The sequence below is a fragment of the Prionailurus viverrinus genome, chromosome A3, assembly GCF_022837055.1.
Source record: "Prionailurus viverrinus isolate Anna chromosome A3, UM_Priviv_1.0, whole genome shotgun sequence".
Lineage (NCBI taxonomy): Eukaryota > Metazoa > Chordata > Mammalia > Carnivora > Felidae > Prionailurus > Prionailurus viverrinus.
The window spans coordinates 79746563-79769825 of NC_062563.1; the positions used below are offsets into that span (position 1 = coordinate 79746563).

Below are 23263 nucleotides of genomic sequence, written 5' to 3' on the forward strand. Positions count from 1 at the left end.
GAAAACCTACTCCAAGGTAACAGGTAAGAGGTAAAGGTAAAGGACAGGTAAAGGACTTCCCCCAAAATACCTCCCTGTTTTGGACTTTTACCACAACTATTTATATTGACCTATAAATTACAAATTCAAATATATTAGCTTATTCGAAAATCCTGTGATACAAATCTACTGAAGTAAAAAACCTCAAAGGGCAACTTGATGTCCAATACTTAATAGCTATTATTTCCACTAATCATATTTTACCTAAGATTCTAAAACCTCCCCAATTTTTCCACCTAGTGTTTAACCCACTGTTCCTAAAATTACTGACCAAATGGTGAGCAGATGAAAGACTAAATCATCTAAAACTCATTTTCTTTACCTGAGTCTGGCATAGCTCAGTCCAAAGTTTGGGGAACAGTGCAAGATGAAGTGGCAAACCTTCATAGGCAACTAGGACACCTAATATTTGAAAAGAAATCAGAATAGGTTATAATTATAAATTATACTACTGAGGTATTCAACTTTGTAGGTACAATTCTACAGGTATTTCTAGTCACAACTATGAGTATTTTCTACATGTTTTAGAAATCTATAGAATACCTAAAGGGGAAGAATTCATTCCAATGCTTTAACCAGTGAAATAATTTAGAATGCAGTATACTTTGAATTTAGTCATATTCCACACCTCATTCCCAAAAGGATCTGAGGTAACTTAAACCAATTTGCTTTGTAAGTGTTAGAACCTTATCTGGGACAATTTAATAAAGATTATTGCAAGTGGTTCCAAAGCTTTCTTGGATTAAGGTACCACCCTGCATATTAGATAATTTTCATGGACTAGCTAAGCTGGAAGGGAGAGGTGCAAGGTCAAAGAGAGGATGAGGAGAATTAGAAAATATACTGGTCCTTCCTCTTTTACCTTGTTTCCCCGAAAACACGGAGAATTATGTGGATTTACATAGACACTGCTCTTGAGTCTAACAGCTTCTAGTCTTGTCCCCAAGCTCTTCTGGGTGGACCATACTTAGCTGTATGTCAGTGTTCTATTTGGAACCTCTATTGAATAGTTTTAACCTTTCCTCTTTCTGACTATTCCAAATGTCAAGTATTATCTTTAAGAAATGTGTTCCCCTGCCCTATGCCCTACTTCTCAAAGCACAACTGTAAGTAAATTTCCCATCTTCCACACTCCCACTTCCAGCGAAAATATGATCATGGAGAAGGAGAAATAATAAAAGTAATAAAAGTTATCCCCCTCAAGTTAAGAAAAAATTGAGTTAGACCTGAAGTCAACAAACTTCTAAAGTAAAGGGCCAAATAGTAAATATTTCAGTCTTTGCAGCCAAATGATCCCCATTGCAAATACTCAACTCCGCAGTAGTAGTGTGAAAGCAGCCAAAGACAACACTAGACGAATGGGTGTGGCTGTCTTGCAATAAAATTTTACCTAAGAACTTTGAAATTTGACTCTCATGTAATTTTCATGTCACAAAAATATTTAGAATAACAGTATTTATTAGAAAATGTAAAAACTCTCAGCGTGCAGGTATGCTCACTGGTTATACAAAAACGTGAGAATGCAGGCTATTATTATTTGCCAACCTCTGGGATGAGCCAAGGATTAAGAGAAAATCTTAAGACATACAAGAAAGTCAGATCAGTCATCCAATTTAGTCATCCAAGGATGCCAAGATTCCCTTTTGTGGGTTAAGTTTATTTTCCTGTCAAGATTAACCCTTTGTAGAGAGATCCCCAAGCAAACTATCATCTTTCTCTTTTATCCTAACTTAATCTGGTTGGGGCTGGAGGCATTTACCCACTATAAGATCACAATATATATAAGCAAACAAGGGTATGTCATCAAAACTGTCAGGTACAGGTAAGACTTTCTATGCTCCCATGTCCGTGCATCATAATCACCCATAAAAGTACAGCAAAGGGTGGCAAATTTTGGCCTACAGGCCAATTCTGGTCCACAACTTATCTTTGTATGGCCATGTGAGCTAAGGAGGGCTTTTGTATTTTTAAAGGATTGCAAAAGGAATAGTGAAACAAAGAAGAGTATGTGATGCAGATCATACATATGGCCAGCAAGGTACACTCTTTGCAGGAAGTCTGCCAACCCCTAAATCCTGCCCTGACCTAAACCCTCCCAGGTGAAAGTAGACTGCACATTACAATGTAAGTTTCTCTAGTCTTTGTCTTTATTCTTTTTTCTTAATTATTCCTCAAAACAAAACAATCTTTATTCCTATTTTCCACAACTACCAAAAAAGCCAGCACTACCACAACAAACAAAAAACTGTGGAGGTCTTCCCTAATCTAACATCACTTCCAATGTTTCAAAAGCATTGTTTTATCCTCATTTCCCTTTTTTTTTTCAATGAAGAAATCAGGCTTAGAGAGACTATGTAATCTGCTCAGGTTCATCCCAAAAGCCAGGGAGCAAAACATCTACCCCAGGTAGATCTGATTGTGAAGCCTGTAATCTTTTCAATAACCAGTGTTTCCCCAAACTTCAATCATTCATGCCATTTTCCTAAGTGTTTTCATATGTGCCTATCACGTACACTGTTTACTTAACACTATTCTTCAGATTCACTTAGGGAGGCTAATACTACATCAGCCTTAGGCAACAGAACTAAGAAGTCATAAATTTAGTATACTAGTTTTGTATTTTTGTGACACTGTAAGATCCATACCTATTTATGAATATACAATTATTTTCCCTGGACCATCTTATTATATACACTACACTCTGGAAAACACTGCGCCACCATGGTGAGCTAATGAAACCTCTTTCGCAGCCCTATTTCCTCTCTGAGGTGCACCTCCTTTGGAAGGAGGGCCATCCCTTCAGAGCAACAAAGTATCACTTTCTTTCTAGTCTAGCATTTTCACAAAGCACTGAGGGATCAGGGGTATCTTGGCTCTGTAACTCAAGGTAGAGGCCAATGCCATCCTACTCTACACATTCCTCCAATACGTTCTGGGGTGCTTTACTGGGTACAAAGCACAGGCATCCCGACGCAATCAAGGCACACGTCCAAGCCTTGTTTCAAGAATCAGGATGAGTAGGCCTAAGACATATTGGGTTCGTCCACTTATCTTTCTTTATCCTGTGACTTCAGGCATCCTCAACGGGTCCTTACCCCACCCCATCTATGAAGTACTATACAATAATCAAAAACTATTCCAAATAACTTTTCCTCATTAATAACACTTTATACTGTAGAAGCTACTAGATGAGTTATTAAAAATCTTTTAAAAACTGCTTTTGTAGGTAGAATGGTAATTCAGATGATTGCTTTGAGGATGAAGTATTGTATATGTATATTTACTGCTTAGGGTCTCTCCTATCTGAATTGGGTTAAGATTATTTGTCTAGTTTTCTGTAGCAGTGTTTAGCCCATCCAAGCATTATCCATGGGAAGTGGGAGTCAATGGATGAAAGCCTACAACTAATGGTTCACTACAGGAATGAATCATCAAGACATCTTAGCCACAGAATATCACACATCTGATTCTTCTGATTCCCCCTGTTCTCACTCATACCCATTAAGCAACCTATTGCTATTTATTTGGCTTCCCATGTTGGTTACTGGAAAAAAATCTGCTTGCCCTACCACAGAGTATTCAGATCACTGTGCCAGTTCTTCCTCTTTGTGAATTAACTTGTAATGAACTGCTAATTATGTCTATTAAATGCAATTACTAAGTATTAGCCTGGGATAGATGGATTTGCTCTTGGTAGACACTGCCTTCTGATCTGTACTGAATAACTGGTATATTCATTAACCCTAAGACGTCTTTTGGGAACAGCTAACTGGTTGTCAGTAGCATCAGGACATCAAAAAAGGTAAAGCATGAACCACAGCTGTGTTTTTGATAAGATGAATTTCTAATTTGTTTACTTTTACCAACTATACTAATTTTTTAATTCCAGAGATTTTGAAGATTTTAGATTTTTAGGTATATACAATGTTACTTGAAAAAATTTCCTTTTACTATTTTTTACTTTCATTTACTAAGGCATTAACAAAATTGTCAAAAGCAATGTTAAATAATAAAAGTGACAGATTCTTGTTTTATCTCTGAAAATGAAAATTGTTTATAAATCTAGGAATTTGTCATTTAATTTTACTTGAGCATCTCACTGTTAATTTTGCAAGTCAACCCTGGTAACTTAAAAAAATATATTGGGAGTCTGCAATAGCAGTTTCCTATACTTTTTTTTTTTTTCCTATACTACTCCCCCCCCCCCCCATCCCCCACCCCCACTTTTTTTAAGTAGGCTTCATGCCCAGTGTGGAGCCATGCAGGGCTTGAACTCATGACCCTGAGATCAAGACCTGAGCGGAGATCAAGAATCAAATGCTTGGGGCACCTGGGTGGCTCAGTCAGTTGAGCATCTGACTTCAGCTCAGGTCATGTTATCTCAAGGTTCGTGAGTTCAAGCCCCACACTGGGCTCTGTGCTGACAGCTCAGAGCCTGGAGCCTGCCTCAGATTGTGTCGCCTTCTCCCTTTGTCCCTCCTCTTCTTGCATTCTGTGTCTTGTCTCTCAAAAATAAAATAAACGTTAAGAAAAAAAAAATTACAAAAAAAAAAAAAAAAAAAAAAAAAAAAGCGGATGCTTAACTGACTAATAAGCCAGCCAGGCGATCTTCCTATACTACTACTTAAAAATTTTGTTCCCCCGCCACCCCCAAGACAAATGATCATTGCAAATGATTTCAAACTTATAGACATTTAACCCAGACAATGAAAGCAACCCATAATTTTATCCTTATACCACCGGAGTATAAGCCTCTAGGTTTGGTTTTTTTTTAAACATGTACTAAGTGATTTTTCCTATTGTTCTAAGTCTGTGGTCACATTCTGCATACTGTTTTCCAATTTGCTTTTTTTTCATGTAATCTAAGGTCCTATCTTTTTAAAGACCATAAAATACACATGAATTATTTAAAGACTATACAATAAATTACAGGTTTACTCAGCTCAACTCTTATTGTTGAACATCTGGGTTTCCAGTTTTTATCCAATACAAACTGAGTGAAAATAAACACCCTATGCATGTTGTTGGACACTTTTATGAGTAGAGTAGGGTAGATTCTTAGATCTGGTATTGCGGGATCAAGGGTCATGAACAATATAAAGTGATAATGTTAATAATATGCCTCCTCAAATTGACTCCATTAAAACATCTCTTCTTTCCCAAAACTGTTTATGCATACCATCTAAACTTTATCTCATAGTTGGGGGGAAAAAAAGAGAGAGAAAAGAGAAATCATGATTAGTAAGGCAGGGAAAATCCTCATATGGTTACAACACATTTACTTGTTTTGTATATGAAGAAGTTGCCTGTTGATGGCCTTTTACTTATTTTACTTAATGTGCTTTCCCATCTCACTGAATCCTAAAAATTCTTTATATATTGCCAATACTAACCACTTATCTGTTAAGAATGCAAATATTTTCCCCACTAGCTATATTTTCATCGATGGCATTTTTCAACATGTAGTAATTTCAATTTTTACACTGCCAAAGATTTTATTTTATTGTTTATGGGTTTTGTGTCCTGCTTAATGGTCTTTCAAATCTCAAGGTGCTAACTATGTGATTCTGTGTTTTTCTTTATTGTTATGACTTTATTTTTCACAGCTAAATCTTTAATCCTCCTGTAATCTATTTAAGTATAAGATATTAAAGTCCTGCCCCTTCTCTCCCTGAGTAGCTGACTGATTCTCTCAATACCATACAATGTCCACAAATCTGACAGGTCATCTTAATTGACTCCAAACCCCCATGTATCCTTATGTTTATTTGGGGCTGTTTTCCATTGCTTGTGTATGTTTTTCTGCCCATGTATTTTCATATCTGCTTCACACAGTTTTAAACACTGTAATTCACTTTTATGTAAGAAAGAAGAGAAAATAAACCTATATTTGCTGCTTTTATGCAAAAAAAGATAAACAAAAAAATTTAATAAAAGTGGGGGATAGGTCTGTGATATTGTGATGTGTACTTCTTGCTATTTTGAATATGTGTATGTATTAAATCTTAAAAATAAAATAAAAAATTACTGATCTTTGGTAAGTTTTTTTTTTTTTTAAATCAATAGTGCCAGTCCCTCTTATTCTTTTCTAGAATTTTTTTGGCTAAATTCCACTATTTTTAAATATCAAAATACTGTAATTTCAGACACAATTATTTCACATGGAAGTCAGTAGCTTTGTTCACTCTCCCCAAATTCTCCCCCCACTTCTGTGTCTCCGTAGCCCCATGCCTACCTCCACTTCAAAAGCACTCCAACCCACACTTTACTGTTTTGCACCTGTAACTCTGATATACAATTATTACACAATTCCTTTTTGTCTCCCAACAAATCTTAAAATCTGTTTAGTTATCCATAAGAATTACCAGAGACTTTTCGTCAACACTGGAAGTGACCTACAATCATATAGGTCTTGAGACAACCCCACCTGTGGTCACAATATTCTGGCCCTTGGACCATCTAACCTCAAGGCTCAAATGATTAAGGACACAACCAGTTTAAATTTGATCTTTCCTTGTTGCCAAATATAAGTTTTTGAAGAAATTATACAAGTTGAAACTCCTTATCAATTTGCCTGCTCCCTATTACAGTCAATGTGGGCTGGCTTTGCTTTCTCAAGCTCTCTCCTAGGTGCCTCTCCCTGGAAATAATCATTGCAACTGAAAGCAGGAGTTAACCTGAAACACTGGGATGTACTCTCGCTATTCAGATGACACATAAGGAAAGCACTGCTTTTAGGTCTTTGTTTTATTTCATATTCAAAATAATGTCTAATTTTCTGCATTAAGAGATAACCATGACTTCTAGGGAAGATGGCAGAGTAGGAGGATCCTAATAAAAATACATAAATGAATTAACTAATTAAAAAAAAAAGGTACAACCTGCTCAACTTGTGAAGGCTTTGTTTTGTATCAATACAGCCACGAGCCACATCTGGCTAAGTTTGGTTAAAATGAAATGAAATGAAAATTCCATTTCTTAAATCACATTTCAAGTTCTCAACACTCACATATGGCTTGTGGCTATCATAATGTGGACGATGATGCAGTTGGGAGAGTATTTCCATCCTCATACACTAACCACTAGGAGGCAGCATCAACAGTGCTTCATGGTTATTAAAGGGATGGGAATATAAAATATGAAAGTTGATTTAGCTAATGCTGATGGCTAAGTGTATGTCCTCTTTCCCTTCCTCTTCGCCTCCATGTTTATTTTCCCTGAAACATGTATTTGTATTGATGAGGAAAGACAGTCCCAAAGAGGGTACAACAGTCACTATTTGATCACAGCTGTTCAAGCAGCCAAAATAGTTCCTCACATAACTTTTGGTATAAATCACGTGAACACAATTACCAAGAACTTTTCTTAAGGTCAGCATTTTAAGAAGTCCCCCTTCTTATCTGGGAACAAGGCTGTGTTACCAGAATTCCTGGACATTTTCTCACACTCGATCACTGCCACTGCTAGGTTTTAGTTTTTTACCAAGTGCCATGAATGAACTGTGTAATCATGAAATGGCCAATCTCATCATGTGCTTCCCCACCCACAGCCCCCACTTGGCACTTCAGCCACATATGTATAAAACCAGCTAATGATAACAGGTGGAAGGAACAATCTTCCAAATCTGAAGACACTCTAATCACTTACCAATAAGATGGTTTTTCTGAAGAGGAATTATCCCTGACAGCTGTTACCACTTCCTTCTTCTTGGATAATGGAACCTAAGGTATGTTCACATCTTTTGCCCTACTTATAGTGGATCAAAACCTCTTCCATAGAAGGAAGGGGTTGTGATTAAAGAGGAGCACGATGGGGAGTTCTAGAGTGTGACAATATTCTGTTTCTTGACCTGGGTGGTGGTTCCATGAGCATTTCACTTCCTATGCTCTGAAACAAAACTACAGAACACTGGGAGAGGATCCTGGGCCATCCGTAAAGAAGTAAGACTCACAGGCCACACAGACCCTGGTAACTCTGGAGGTCCTAAGAGAGGGGACATATCTTCTAAAGACTTTTCAGCTAGAAAAAGTCACCCAAAGGGAGCAATTCTCTTATAGGTCTCAGGCACATTCTTGAATAATTTGAGTTTTTTGCCCTTTTATAACTCACTGATGGTTTTGTTTACTATTTCTCATATCTTATCAAATTTCCTTTCTTCTCACTCATCTCTCTATTTCATGAGACTTACCTCCTAATTTACTCATATATGCACCTCTGCTTCATCCTGGCAAGCCCACTCAGTTTGCTCTTGGCATTGCCAGCTCCAAAGCACAGCTGGCACTATAGATCTCATCTTATCCTCAAGATCAGGGCTGGGAAAGTCCACCTCTCTAAGCCTGCCTCCCTAAAGCAGAGTAGTTTTTGGTATTTGTTTTTAAATTCTGCTGGGCAGATGGAGGAGGACTTGGGCTTCTATGTACAAAGTGATCAGCCCTACTCCACACTCCTTTATAGGCCAGCTGAAACTCTGGGCAGAACTATTCAATGGAAACCAGTAAGTTGGTGTTTTCTTAATAAAAATAAAAATGTTCCCAAGAATAATTAATATTTTTAAACAGTCACTTTAAAAAAGAAAAAAAGGATGGTCTCATTTTGGTCTCCCCTTCCTGAGTGGCTAGGGGCTTAAAATAATTCAGTGGAATTTACTGCTCATCTTTTATACTTACTCAGCTTAACTAATGTTTCAGTAAATTTTTCACAGTTGATTGCAACTCGGCATAATAGATGGATGAATTGATGATAAGAAAAGAAGTAGTCTAGCAGCATACGATCATAAACGTCATCTTTGCCCTGAAGGTTAAAGATGATAAAATGGTTGCACTTAAATTGTATAATAAATTAAAGAGCATATTTTGTGCAAATGTAATAAGTTTAAACTCAAAAGCTGATTAAATATTTAAATTCTATAAGAACCTAGTTTTAAATTCCAAGTTTCTAGTAATGTTAAGATCTTAATTGTCACAAATTTATTTTCAGTGTGCAAATGCTATCAATTAAATTACCCATTATTTCTATATACTTTAATAAAGTAAAATTACTGTAGGATTTTAAAATGTGACACTTTAGTTCTACAGACATCATCAAGAAGAGTTGAATTAAATTTGATTTTTGAAATAGATTTCAAATGATTTCTGTAATGGTTACTACAGTGTTAATTATTTTTAATATTTTATAAGAACTTAAGTATATTTAAGATCCAAAGATGGTGGGCCAGGGGGAGTGTGAATGAAGTCGGATGAAGATAGATAAAGGGAAAAATTGTTAAAAAAATGTTGAAACTAAGATAAATTATCCTCTGTTCAATGTTCTCTATAATTTAGAATTAGCATTATTTTAGAATATGAATTAGAAGAGAAGAATCAGACTACAAATGATGATAAATCTATCAGTGATATTAGGCTTAGGTCAAGGGATTATAAGGAAAGGGCAGTAAATGAAGTCATTGATTATATGGTCAAATTTAAACAATAATAAATACCTAACTTGACTCTTCAGGTTTAGAAATATGACCCAGTTATAATTTAGCCTAGTGACAAATACTACTAAGACTTTCTATTAGGGTATTTTTTTGAGGGAGGGAAAAAACTTATTACTTGTGCTTGTTGTTGATTTTGCAAATACTCAACCAACATTTCAGAGCACTAAAAGGAAAAAGTCCAAATGAGTCTAATCTTCTTAGGATCCACAAAATGGTCATTTAAATCTAATATAACTGCTAGAGGGGAAATTTCAAATTACTGTGTACTACAGAAACATGGTTTTCCTGGCATCCCAACATACCTTACTGGTTTCCACCATTGTGGGCAAGAGGCACATATTGAGTTCAGGGCGCGGAGGCCGAATATTGCTTTTCCCTCCTATTAGCTTGATATTTTCTCGACAAGGGAAATAAGGTCCAAGAGACACTAAGACATTAAAAGTGTACAATAAGAATAAATGGAAAAAATAAATCTCCATGTTTCAGTGTGCAGAAAGATTAAATGCCAACCACATTCAAGTACTGTGCTTGAGGAATACGTACTTGGTATATTACTATGATGATAAGTACAATGGTTGTGTTGTAGAAATGGAACCAGAGTATGAAGAAAGTCATGGGGACTCAAAAGCACAAGTTCCTTGAGGACATCTGAAAATAAAAACACAGTGTGAGTTTAAAGTAAAACTGGAGTATATATCTAACCTGCTACTTTGAAACTCACAAATCCTGTTAGCGCGATTGGTTGCAGTATGGCAGGTGGAAAGTTTTCATGAGTCTAAAATGGTTTTAGCTCCTGACATTGGGAGAAATTCTGTCTGATGCTCAATCAAATCTGAATCAGCAGAGTTACTAACCACAATATCATTTAGAAACCAAAGTTTAAAACTATTTACGTGTATTTTATTTATCCAAGAGAAGCACCATGGATAAGTACACTAAAGGAAATATTTCATGCACACTGATGTCGTGTCTTCATAAAATCAACATCACACAGACGTAAACCTTGTGATGATGACAGGCTACTGGCAGCCAGAGGTTACTGAAGTTACAGGCCAGTAATTCCACAGAACATCAGACCAAAACCGATTACTTATACATGACAGCCAGTTACTCACATCATTTTGTAAATGAAAAAAAAAAAAAAAAAAAAAAAACAAACCATAAATAGTTACAGTCTCTAAAGAGGACTTTAAAAAGGTAAAATACTCATGAGTCTGAGAACAGCTACTAAAGTATTTTTAGGCAAAAGAACGGACAGTGAAATAATTACTCCAACTCTTCATAATATCAGCTCTCTTTTGTAAACATTTGTGTGATTCTACCTTGTTTATATAGGACTAGATTTCAGAGCTGAAAAAGATCTAGAAATAACCTAAGCTCAAAGAGCCTTGATCACATAATTACTGGCATGTTGAAAAATATAACTAGATTTTCTAGGATTTGCTGGCCAGCATGAGTTACACATAAGAAGTAAAAATGTTTTCTGAAGCTAATACCACATCTATGGTATTAGCTTATTTCTGAAGCTAATACCACAGAACTAATACCACATCTTGCAAAAAATATTCCATAAGAATCTTCCGCTAGGTTTTCACACAGGCATATTTTCCAAGTAACTTACCTATACAGGCATTTCTAAGTTCTGGAGGACTATAGGAATTAAGAAGAGTTAACAGTTTATGGGCAAATTCAATTCGCTCCTGCCACTGGATTAATGCTTGTTTCACATCTGCAAATACAAAAGCATACAAAAATATGCCACTTGAGTTCAAACTTCCTCACAATTATTTTCTATTATTACCTACAGAATGCTAACACTAAGAAAATCAAGTTAATGACATAAACATCTTTGGTGAAAGCTAAGTGATTATTTTCATGAGATAGCTACTAACTGTTAAACCTACTAGATTGCTTTGAGAGACACAGAGCACGAGTAGGGTAGGGGCAGAGAGAGGGAGACAGAATCCCAAGCAGGCTCTGCACAGAGCCTGATGCAGGGCTCAATCTCACGAGACCAAGACATGAACTGAAACCAAGAGTCAGATGCTTAACCCACTGAGCCACCCAGGCGCCCCAAACCTGTTAGGTTTCTTAAAACATGTTATTTTAGTCATGAATATGTCCGTTTTCTAGAAATTTATATGAAGTTCAGAGTTCACACTGTGGGGGAGAGATATATTTTATAGTTATTTCTCTTGAAACTAAAAATAATCTAACCTAAGCCATGGAGGTTTCCAGCTGGAGAACCTTCACAAAATACCCATGTTGTTACTCTGCTTGGAAGCATTTTCTAGTCTCCTAAATCTGAACACTTATAAGACGCTGCCTATTCTCCAGGAAGGCATTAGAGAATAAACAAGAGCATTCCAGCTTTATATCGGGAGGTCATGATGAATATTTGATGACAGGGAGCATTCTCATCTTCTGTACCATCAACTAGAGATAAAGACAAAAATCTCTGAAACATGTGGTTTGAAACCCTTATTTTGTTCTGTTAATAGTTAAAGGTAACAAAAATAAGAAGAATGACCAAACCTTTTCTCTGAAGATACGGGCGTGTAGACTTCAAAACTGAAAGGAATATTGACAGAAGTTCTACTAAATCTCCAGTCACATGGCAAGCTGTGGCTTCATGATACATCATGTGCAGAGTGTTGAATGACTACAAGTGATTTAAAAAGATGGAAATTTTCATTTCATTTTTACTTTACTGAGCCACAAAATGGTAGTGCTCACCCTTTATGACAGATATTTCCAGACTTTGTGTGTGCACATGTGCCCAAAGCCAATGTATTTGCTTTCTACCTAAAAGTCAAATTCTCCCAATTCAGCTCTTCCTTAAAATACAAAAACAGTGCTCACCTGCAGAGCTGATATTTTATGCATACATTTTGATCTGAAGGAATAATTCGTTTAATCATTTTGTTTGTTTTTGGTTACTGTTTGCTCTAAGGCCACAAGCCTTAGAGATTGCAAAACAGCAGGCAACAAGATTATGAAGAATGGGTAACTGCTGTCTCTAACATTTTAGGGCTTCGGAAGGAAGACAATAGTGAAATGGTTGTCAGCTACAGCCAAAACAGTACACCTGAATGAAGAAAAAGGGCTCCAAAAGGTAGAATTCCTTTAATCATATTAGCTTATTAAGTCTTTTCATTCCAAATCCTTAGCTTTTTTTTCCTATTTCATTTTACACAAAGCTTTTTTTTTTTTTTCTAATCCTCTCAAATCAGTTCCCTATAACCTATATACTATCCATAATTCAAAGTTCAAAATCCATCGTCTAGAATCTGTAGTGGTCCCTTAACTAAACAATGTACTTGTATGGCACTTAACCTATAAGCCATGAGGACAGGAACCATGTCTGTCTTGTTCACTGCTGTATACCCAGTGCCTAGCACAATGCGTGGCACAGAGTAGACATTCAAACATCTGTTGAATGAAAGAATGAAATTCTCACTACTTTTCACATACCTTTTGTTCTAGCCAAACAAAAATATGTGGCATTTTTTCAAATATGACAATACTTTGTTGCCCCTGTGGTGACCACATCATTTATCTAAATACTCTCCCACTTATCTTTACAAGTTCAAATTCTTCATAAGTGCAGTTTCAAAAATGTGGTTTTCCTATTCTGTAACACCATTAACTGAAAAAGCTATCCTAACTCTTATTTCTCATGGTGTTCTTGGCATATATTCTTTTGTCTTCTCTCCATTATTAGACTAAGGGGTAAAATGTACCTCTATGGCTTTAAAATCATCTCATAGTTGTGGATGTTCAAGAATTGTGGGAAGAATGAACAGGTGATTTTAACCACCTATAACAGTCTCAATGGCTTCCTCTGATGATGGTAATCTCAGTTTCTTAACTGTCAAATAAGTGAGATCTTGAAAAATTGTGCTAGTGATTAAATCACATGAATTTCATCTGTTTCTACCCTTACAAATGGAATCAATAAAAACAGTGGTTGTTCTAAATACAAAATAAGAAGTATGGAATTACAATGCACAAAGAAAACAACAACCTAAAAACTGTGACCTTATTATTCTTGGAATATACATTGCATTTATTGATCTGTATAACCAAAATCTAAAGACCTGTAAAACAGTCTAGCATGAATACTAAATATCCATAAAAAAAGAAGTCTTGGTGAAAACATTAAAATGAGATACGGCTACTGTAAAATGGAATAAAATATTTACCTCAGTCATCAGGATCAACCCTCGATTAAATACAACAAGTAGTCTGTCTTCATCAGATTCCAATAGTATTCTGAAGGCACTAGAAGAATACATAAAGTCCAGGTTGAGAACTCTGCATCAGAATGGAAAACTCAGGTGACAAAAAAATAGAACTAAATGGTCATTTAGACTCTCTACTTTTCTACCTACAGGAGAGACTGCTTATATCTGTTTTTTAGTAATGTAATAAAAGGAGATAATATTAAGAAACGCTCTAAATAACATGGAGAAAAGTTGCATATGCTAGTATCTAGTCAACAATTGCTCGAAACAGTGGAAGAGAGGTATCATGTGAATCTTCTTAAAGTTTCAGTATAAATAATGTTTATTTTTTATGATGGGTTTATCTTCTGGATAATAACAAAATACACTTATACTATCCAAGCACTCATCAGCTGGTTCTTGGGAAGAAAGAGAAACACACCATGGCCTTGAAAATAATTTATGTGATAATCCTCAAAAGTAGTTGTATTGCTCCTGTTAACAGACCTAATTTCATTATTACGTACTGGAAACTGCTGCTATATAGAAGTACAACCAGAATTCCTTCTACTTTAGTTAGATGTTTACTTTTTCAAAAAAGAATTAAGAAAGCTCAATCTTTTTTTTTTTTTTTTTAAGAAAAAGATAAATAGTAAGCCTTGGGAAAACAATGTATTTAAAATTAATGCCAACATTTTAAAAGAATTCCTTTAGAGCAAAAGCATGAGTTAACTCATTTTGTGTACTAATAAAGATTCAAATTTGGGGCGCCTGGGTGGCGCAGTCGGCTAAGCGTCCGACTTCAGCCAGGTCACGATCTCGCGGTCCATGAGTTCGAGCCCCGCGTCAGGCTCTGGGCTGATGGCTCAGAGCCTGGAGCCTGTTTCCGATTCTGTGTCTCCCTCTCTCTCTGCCCCTCCCCTGTTCATGCTCTGTCTCTCTCTGTCCCAAAAAATAAATAAACGTTGAAAAAAAAAAAAAATTAAAAAAAAAAAAAAAGATTCAAATTTGAAAATTTTCTCAAGAAAACCTGAAATAACTTTATCTTGGTTGATCAAGCTTAAAATATTATAGTGTTCAAAGAAATACTGCCAAAATGTGCCCCATAAAGGACATTACCTCCAAGTCTTAAATGTAATACACAGAAGTGTTTTAAGAAATTAACTTGGACTTTCTACAGTTAAGGGAATTATGTGTCATTTGTTGCAGAGTTCCTTTACAACCATTCAATAACTTCTGTAGCTCTGAACAATTATAATGATGTTTTGTTATTTGACTAATTCTTATAGTTAAAAAAAACAGGTAGATATGGGCTAAACAATTTAAAACATTAACAGTAAGACTCATCCAAAGATGGAGAGAGCTGTTTTTGGAGGCCTCTAGAACTGAACTGTCTAAGCATAAGTCAGGATGAATAGCAACACAGAGGAGGATTCAAGCTTCAGATTTAAGATTATACATTAAGATTCTGATAAAACACATACAAACAATCCAAAACCAAAACAAAATAAAAGCTGTTCAAAAGTAGTGTTAATTTTTAAGAGCTAAATCCTTCCAAGGTAACTACATGGAAAATGCTTCCCTAATAACTTTCAAGAATTGGCAAACTCTCAGTTATAGTTTAATTATAACTCTTCAAAAGGTCCAAAAGGATAGTGCCCATTTCCTCACTTGGAAAAACAAAATATATTAAAAAAATTAACAGAAAACATCTTTTTACCTTATTAAAGTAGTCCAGCAGGAGCGGCCATCTAAGCAACGTAAGTAACAACTTATGGTTGTTTTCTTAAACTGTTTAATATCTTCTAATTCTTCTTCTCTCATATCTGGCCTCTGAGCTATAAACAGCTGCATCAGGTTAAACAGTTCTTCTACTGCCTAAAAAGGGCAAAGAAGCATTTTGGTGACCTTTTAACCCTACATTTTAGAACATTTCCTCTATTGTAGGCATTCTAAATTTCTTGGCTGGAAATTAGGTTATTCTTTCTTGGCAGGGGGGTGGGGGGGCGTGTGGAACAATTTACTACATCATGTCTAAAGTATCTTAATTAAGGTGCTTTTTTTCAACAAGAAAAAGTAGTATATAATTCAAGGATACCAGTAATTAAAATACTCTTCATTGCATTCATTTGACTGAACTCTTAAGTAAATGTTGAATGTATTGAAAACGCCACTACTCTCCACTCCCACCATCTCCCATTTAGCAAAAAACTTCTCATATTAGCAGTTTGTGGCCTCTAGGTTGAAAAAAGGGTTCTTCACTCTTCTTCCAACCCCTTTCCCAGACTTAAACCCTCTTGATGTCATCTTGAGTTTACAACAGTGTTAAGAAGCAATACTATAATGGAATATCCAGGAATGATAGCTATACATGAAGGGGGGAGTTTTTAATATGAAACTTATAAACAGTCTGCAGAAATAAAGGTACCAGATTTAGACCACATATATTTGTATTCTGATGGACTCCTTAACCATTTCATTCCCCTGAATGTAGTTAAGAAAAAAACACTAGGGAATACTACAGCTAAGATAAAAATATTGCATAGTTCACAGCTTAGCACAGCATGTAGATCTTGATAATAAATATCTAAATAAATTAAAATAGCGAAGTTCAATTAGAGATAAAATTTCAACATCAACCTAAGAATTATCCGTATTACTTACCAATGTTATAGTACTACAGCATTTTATACATATATTCAAGAAAACAAATACACAGTAAGTTCTTAAGAAAGAACAGTTAAAGTTAGACTATACATATTTCCATATTTAGTCACCACTTCCCACCAGGGGGACAAACTGGTTATTTCCAATCAATTTGAAGATACAGAAATAATTATCAATTTTACTCACTCCAGGGTATTGGCTGGCATGTGGTGTAAGATTCTTAAAGGCCCATTGGATGTTCTGGTGAGAAGCCAGTTGTCGTGTGAATGCAGGAGACTGTTCACAGCAGAGCCTCAGAATGCCGTAGTAGGCTGGCAGCATCCCACGGTTAAAAAGCACCACATCCTGATCATCATGGTCAGCAAGGATGTAATTGAAGGCAATGTTCTTGGTTACCACTGGGTTCTGAACAATAAGGCGGATATTCTCTGGACAGTCAGCACACACATTGTACCAAAATGAAAGCAAAGCCTGTTTATTGTGATTTGTAGCTATTGCTGGCTCAGAAAGTTTAGGCTGGAAAAGGTTCCACAAATCCATGAAATATGTGGAAAACATCAGCTTCTCAGTTTTGGAAATTAAACAGTAAGTCATAAAGCTAAAATAGGGCACTAGCTTTGTAGTGCCATGAACAGCAGCATCAACATAAAGTTTGGCTCTTGAGAGCAAACCAAGGAGCACGTTGTAGACCTGATGTAGGACTACTGTTGTGTCTGGACTGAGTGGAAGGTCACGGGTTGGGATGTGCAAAGACCTTGTTGACCGGAACATCTGGCGGAATGAATTGCTTGGTATAAGGGACACCAGAAGATAAGCTGCAGCTATAAAATGTAAAACAAAACTGTCAGATCCTTGTAAGATATAAAACAGACTGAAGAGCAGTCATTAAACACAAAGCCACTCTTCTCTTTAAAAATCAAAATGATTAAAAATTAAGGGACATGAACATTTCTTAATATCGTTCTGCTCTACCACTGGCCCCAAAGAAAGATCCCAAGGAATGATGAAAACAGACGCCTTCCATTCTGTCATTGTTAACTTTTAAAGTAGTGACAATAACTGCATTAATAGAAACAGTTTTTAACCTTCTTGGTTAGCTTTCCCAAGATACAGAATTTCCCACTTATTTTATCGTTTCATTTCTTCTTAAGAAATAGTATGGTTTACCAGGAATAATATAGCATTTGGAGCCAGAAGACCTAGCTAAGGCTGTCTGACATGGTCAGATCATTTGATGTTTTAGCGTCTTACTTTTCTTCTTCTTTACAAAATGATGATAAATTATTTTGTAATGATTTACAGTTAACAGTAGAAAAAGGTTATTAAGCATATAATTCTGAGAGGTAAATAACTCATTAGTTGAGTCCCTCTGTAAAAAGTTACTATGTGCAAAGCACTGAGCAAGGTAATTAAAAATATTTTATTTAATCCTTACAATCATCCTGGAGGTAGGTGATGTTACATTGGAAAATCTGAATCTTGGAGAAGCAAAGACCAAGGTCACACAGATAAAGAGGTAGAGCTCAGATTTAGCCTTGGGAAATGATAAGGATGACAATGACAGTAATGATAATGGTCAAACAACAATAATCACAACAACAAGAACTGCTAACATTTCTTGAACATTTATACTATTTAACACCGTTATTTTATGTAGCAAGCACTACTTTTATTATCCTCACTTTCATTCGGACTTAAAACAGTAAGACTATACCCATATTACACATCTAGTGGCAGAGCTGGAATTCAAACCCAAATATACCCGATTCACGAGCTAATGTTCCTAAAAAGTCATCATAGAACCTCCTCACCTCAAGGACTAATGCCTTAGTTTAACTCTTTTCACTATGCCTACTAATTGTTTCCTACTATTCTACCTATAATTTGATAATTTCCAATGTTCTGTCAAAGCAAATAAAGTTAGTTTCTAAGATTAACTGTAACCTGTTTTAAAGATTTATTTCAAATTAAACTTTATGCACAACTTTGTGCACAATACTCCATTTCTACATATTTTTCCCTCTATACGTTGCTCTGGTTAGTCTGTTTTCAGTTAGGCTCAATTTGGTATGTGTTTCAAAAGTTAAAACTTGGCATTTAAGGGTCATTCTGTTCAATTTTTGTTTAAGCTGCTACTGAGACAATTTGTGATTAGCAAAAACTTAGATTAAGTTATATATTTTTATCCCAATATTTTATTATGCAAAATTTTCAAACACAATGAAAGGTTTAAAAAACTTTACTGAAGACCCACTTAAGGGGCGCCTGGGTGGCTCGGTCGGTTAAGCGTCCGACTTCGGCTCAGGTCATGATCTCACGGTCTGTGAGTTCGAGCCCCGCATCAGGGTCTGTGCTGACAGCTCAGAGCCTGGAGCCTATTTCAGATTCTGTGTCTCCCTCTCTCTCTGCCCCTCCCCTGTTCACGCTCTCTCTCTGTCTCAAAAATAAATAAACGTTAAAAAAAAAAATTTAAAAAAAGTAAAATAAAATAAAGACCCACTTAAATGCCACAATTAACATTTAGCTTTGCTTTATCATATACCAAACTATCTATTTATTTCTTGAAGAGCTATCTGCTTTTAAATAAAAAGTTCTCCTTGGGAGAAATACACAGCTTTTAAATTATGTTTATCACTGAGAACAGTTAAGAAGGTCAATATGAAAGAACAGACCATTTTGTTAAAAACTGCCTTGCTATGACTGAAGAGTTCCTTTATTTAAGTTCTATGCTAGAGAGAACTTAGGACAAATCTACTTCCATTTCTATATGGCAACTCTTCAACTATTTTAAGACACTTATCATGCCTCCATTTTTCTTCTTTTCTCTAAACATTCTAAAGCATTCCTTAAAATTATTTTGTAAGATTTAATAGTATTTCTCCATAGTTTTTCTTCTATACATGTTACTCTAATTCTTATTCCAAGGTTTATTGTTCTATGAAAATATTTTGGCTGTTTTTTCAAGTTACATTATCAAAAGCACTTTTTCATATTACTATAGTCTAAAACTATTACAATTTTTATTTTTTTTAAGTTTATTTATTTTGAGAGAGACAGAGACCGAGTGAGAGAGAGAGAAAGAGAGAAAATCCTAGCCCAAGTGGGGCTCAAACTCAACTGTGAGATCATGACCTGTGCCAAAGTTGGACACTTAACAGACTGAGTCACCCAGGCACCCCTAAAACTACTATAATTTTTCAATGATTCATTATAACAATTTATTTCCCAGCTGAACATCCAGTTTTGAATTTTTCACAATTATAACTAATGCTATTTAGGCATCCATACATTAGATGACTTACTTCTATTGGAATCCTTCAAATGATACTACTGAATATAAAAAGGGCAAAGCATTTTGAAGTGTCTTGATACATATTGCTAAATGGCCTTTCATACCGTAATGTTAACTTACTTCACTGCCGTGTATGAGAATACCATATCCTCAGTACTGTCATGAATATTAGGAGTAACCATTTGTTTAAAAAAAAATTTTTTTTTGGTTTAGTGTAAGTTTTTTTTATTGCTTTATGATGAGAAGTCAGGACATGAATGCCACCAACATATATGTCAGCATTTACAAATAACCCATTACTATTGAGTTACATAAGTGGCAGGAAAAATGAGCCTATGAGTACCAATGCCAATCCACGTGTACCCACAAGTTTAAGATGTTTTCCCCAAGTAATCTTTTAATTTTACAATAAGTAGAACAGGAGTGCCAGGGTGGCTCAGTCGGGTAAGCTTCCAACTTTGGCTCAGGTCATGATCTCATAGTTCATGACTTTGGGCCCCACGTCGGGCTCTTTGCCAACAGCTTGGAACCTGGATCCAGCCTGCTTTGGATTCTGTGTCTCCTCTCTCTCTGCTCCTCCCCTGCTCATGCTTTCTCAAAAATAAACATTAAACAAAATTTTAGAGTAGGCAGAAAACACAGTTCCCATATACTCTTTTCCCCCTTTCTCCTATTATTAACATCTATTATTACTATGGTACATTTGTTGTAACTAAGGAACCACTACTTTTAACTAACCTCCATACTTTAGATTTTATTAGTTTTGCCTTAATGTTCTTTTATTTTGGATCTAGGATACATTACATTTAGTTATCATGAATCCTTAAGCTCCTCTTAACTGTGACAGTTTCTCAGGCTCTCCTCGCTTTTCGAAAACCTTGACAGTTTTGAGGATTACTGGGGTCAGGTATTTTTGAATAATGTCCCTCAAATGGAGTCTGTCTCTTGTTTATCACTATTAGACTCAACTTATGGGTTTTTGTAGGAAAGAACACACAGGTAAGGTGCCCTTTACACATCGTATTACATCAAGGATATGAAGGGTACATGCTATCAACACATATCATTGATGTTAACCTTAATCACCTGGCTGAGTTTATGTTTGTCAAATTTCTTCACTTAAAGTTAAACTAACAACCCACCCCCCCACCATCTACTCTTTGAAAGCAAGTCACCAAACTCATACTCAAGGGGTTGGGAGATTAAGCTCCACCTTCTTGAAGGATGTACATAAATTATTTAGGATTCTTCTGTATGGGAGATTTGTCTCCATTTATTTACTTAACTATTTATCAGTACGGATTCAGGGCTATTTATTTTACACTGCTGGTACAATCCAGTGATATGTTATTTATTTTTTTACCCAAATTGTTCCAGCTTTAGCCACTGGGAATTCTTTCAGGTTGGTCTTGTGTCCCTTTGATATACCCCCATTATTTTGTTTTTTGAATACTTCTTTACTTTCTGGTCTTACAAGATGCTCCAGGCTCATCTTGCAGATTACCTGCCCCAGTCCTAGAATCAGCCATTTCTTCAAAAGGCTATTATTTGTTTTATCAGAGAACAGTGTTTAGAAACAGAGATCTGGGTATTTGATGTGCTTGTTGCTACTGCAATGTCACTGATTCTAGGCCTTTTCAGCAGACAGCTAGGAAATACGATTTTAAATTTAGTGATTAAAGAAATTTAAAAATACTATTCTGATTTTTGTTTCTTTGAATATTATCAAAAGAGGAAATATTCTATTTAGTTACAAGCAATTTTCTAATCTGTGAAATATCTATTCTTCGTATTTGTCCACCTGTCTTCCAAGATCTTTGTTTGTTCCCTTCCAGGCTGTGTAAAGGATTTATCATTTAACTCCCATAACTTCAGTGAATATTTTCTCTCAGCTTGCTCTATGTTTTTATTATTACTTTACTCTTAGCCTTGAGGTCATAAAATAGGATTTTATGATCCTTTATTCTGTTCACTTAATGCTGATCATCTTTTGTTGTCTATTAAGCAAGGAAACAAAAATGGTAGCAGTGGTTAGGTCACCCAAAACAGGACAGTTTCTTATCCTTAAGACACCAAAAACATTGCAGATATTTGCAAAACATGGTCATAGGTTTTCAAATACTAATGTAACTTTGGCCTTTAAGAACAGTATCTCCAAGAGCCTTTGCTCCATACAACAATGGGCATACTATAGTCACCTTAAAAAACAAACAAAAGCAAAACTTGGAACAAATGGTTCGATAAGTTCTGAATATGTGACTTACAAGTCCTGACTCTAGGATAATTGTGAGCCAAAAGAAACCGCTCGACCCAGTTTTCCATATTCTGCAGGACCCAGCTGTGTGCCAGTTTATTTCGGGGTGTCTGTACTGCCAACCAATCCAGACACTGAGAAGGATTGTATTCAATTACCTACAAATAAAATGACAAGAACGGAATATAAAACCAACTGATTGAACAGTTACTGTTTTACTTACTTTTGGTATATACCATTAAACACTTACAGCCAAGACAGACTTTTGTAAACTAGAGCCTAAAAGAAGTTTCACCCATGTTTTCCTCCACTTTTAAAGCTATGTCTATCATTCAGAAAAATCTGACATTAGTTTACAAAATAAAATTAAAATAACCAAGGGCTCTAACACAGAACCAGGAAAAGAATTCAATGATTTTTAGGTCTTGTTAAATTTATAAACTTAATAATGCTTTTAATTCTATAAAGTTTCTCATCTTTATTTTTCTTATTGCTTGCCTAATCTATTACTGCTCATGAGAATGAAAAATAGTAACTGCTCTGCTAGAGAGATTTTTTTCATGGGAAAAGGAAACCTAGGAATCTAGAGTTGGAAAACTATGGCTTTTGGGCCTTACCCGCTCATTATGTACTGTCTAGATGGTTTTATGCTAAAGTAGCAGCGGAGTGGTTGCAAGAGAGATCACAGGGCCCACAAAGCCTAAAATGTTTACTAACTGACCAGTTAGAGAAAAAGTTTGCTGACCCCTGGTCTAGAGAGTAGGTTTCTTCACGCTCACTAAAAAGAAATTCGGTGACCACAACAGCAACTCTGAAAGAGAGGAAGCTGTTGGTACTTCCTCTACCATTTCTGTCAACTGCTGAAAACACTTGGCTTGTATTTCTAAGATCCTATCACTTCACAGAATCCTTTTTGAGGAGAGGGGAATGAGCACCCTAGATTGGCTAAAGGCTTTTTTCTATGACTCTACAAGAAAGTCTTTAAAGACTTTCTTTAAAGTGAGTGGGAGACTAGACAAGAACTCTTTTTAACCCCAAACCTCCTGACTAAAGCCTTCTTCCCTGGCTTGTGACTTACTTAAACCATTTTGGATTACCTAAGAAGAAACTGGCACTTAATGACCTCATTAGGAAAATAAAATGCTCAGAAAAAGAAATACTAAAATATCTACTGCAAGACTTACTTACCTCCCATATCCTCTGCAGAATGTAAGATGCAAAGGGAGGCATTCCTGGAGGTCCACCAGCAAACTCCATTAGCATAGTCAACAATTTGAAGAAAGGATTGGCTGCCTGTAAGACACATA

At 35.8% G+C, this 23263-nt stretch overlaps 1 protein-coding gene across 2 annotated transcripts in view; it reads right to left on the minus strand.

Annotated features, from left to right (window-relative positions):
* Nucleotides 1-23263, minus strand: part of USP34 (ubiquitin specific peptidase 34) — a 250473-nt gene that overhangs the window by 4602 nt on the left and 222608 nt on the right. For both annotated transcript variants that reach the window (XM_047854424.1, XM_047854423.1), the window contains exons 66-76: nt 23145-23249; nt 21967-22114; nt 16597-17231; nt 15464-15621; nt 13723-13801; nt 12053-12179; nt 11139-11246; nt 10061-10165; nt 9820-9944; nt 8706-8829; nt 362-441 (exon numbers count right to left, since the gene is read on the minus strand). In XM_047854424.1, coding sequence (XP_047710380.1) covers nt 362-441; nt 8706-8829; nt 9820-9944; nt 10061-10165; nt 11139-11246; nt 12053-12179; nt 13723-13801; nt 15464-15621; nt 16597-17231; nt 21967-22114; nt 23145-23249 — 1794 coding nt within the window. The remainder of the gene's footprint in view (nt 1-361; nt 442-8705; nt 8830-9819; nt 9945-10060; nt 10166-11138; nt 11247-12052; nt 12180-13722; nt 13802-15463; nt 15622-16596; nt 17232-21966; nt 22115-23144; nt 23250-23263) is intronic.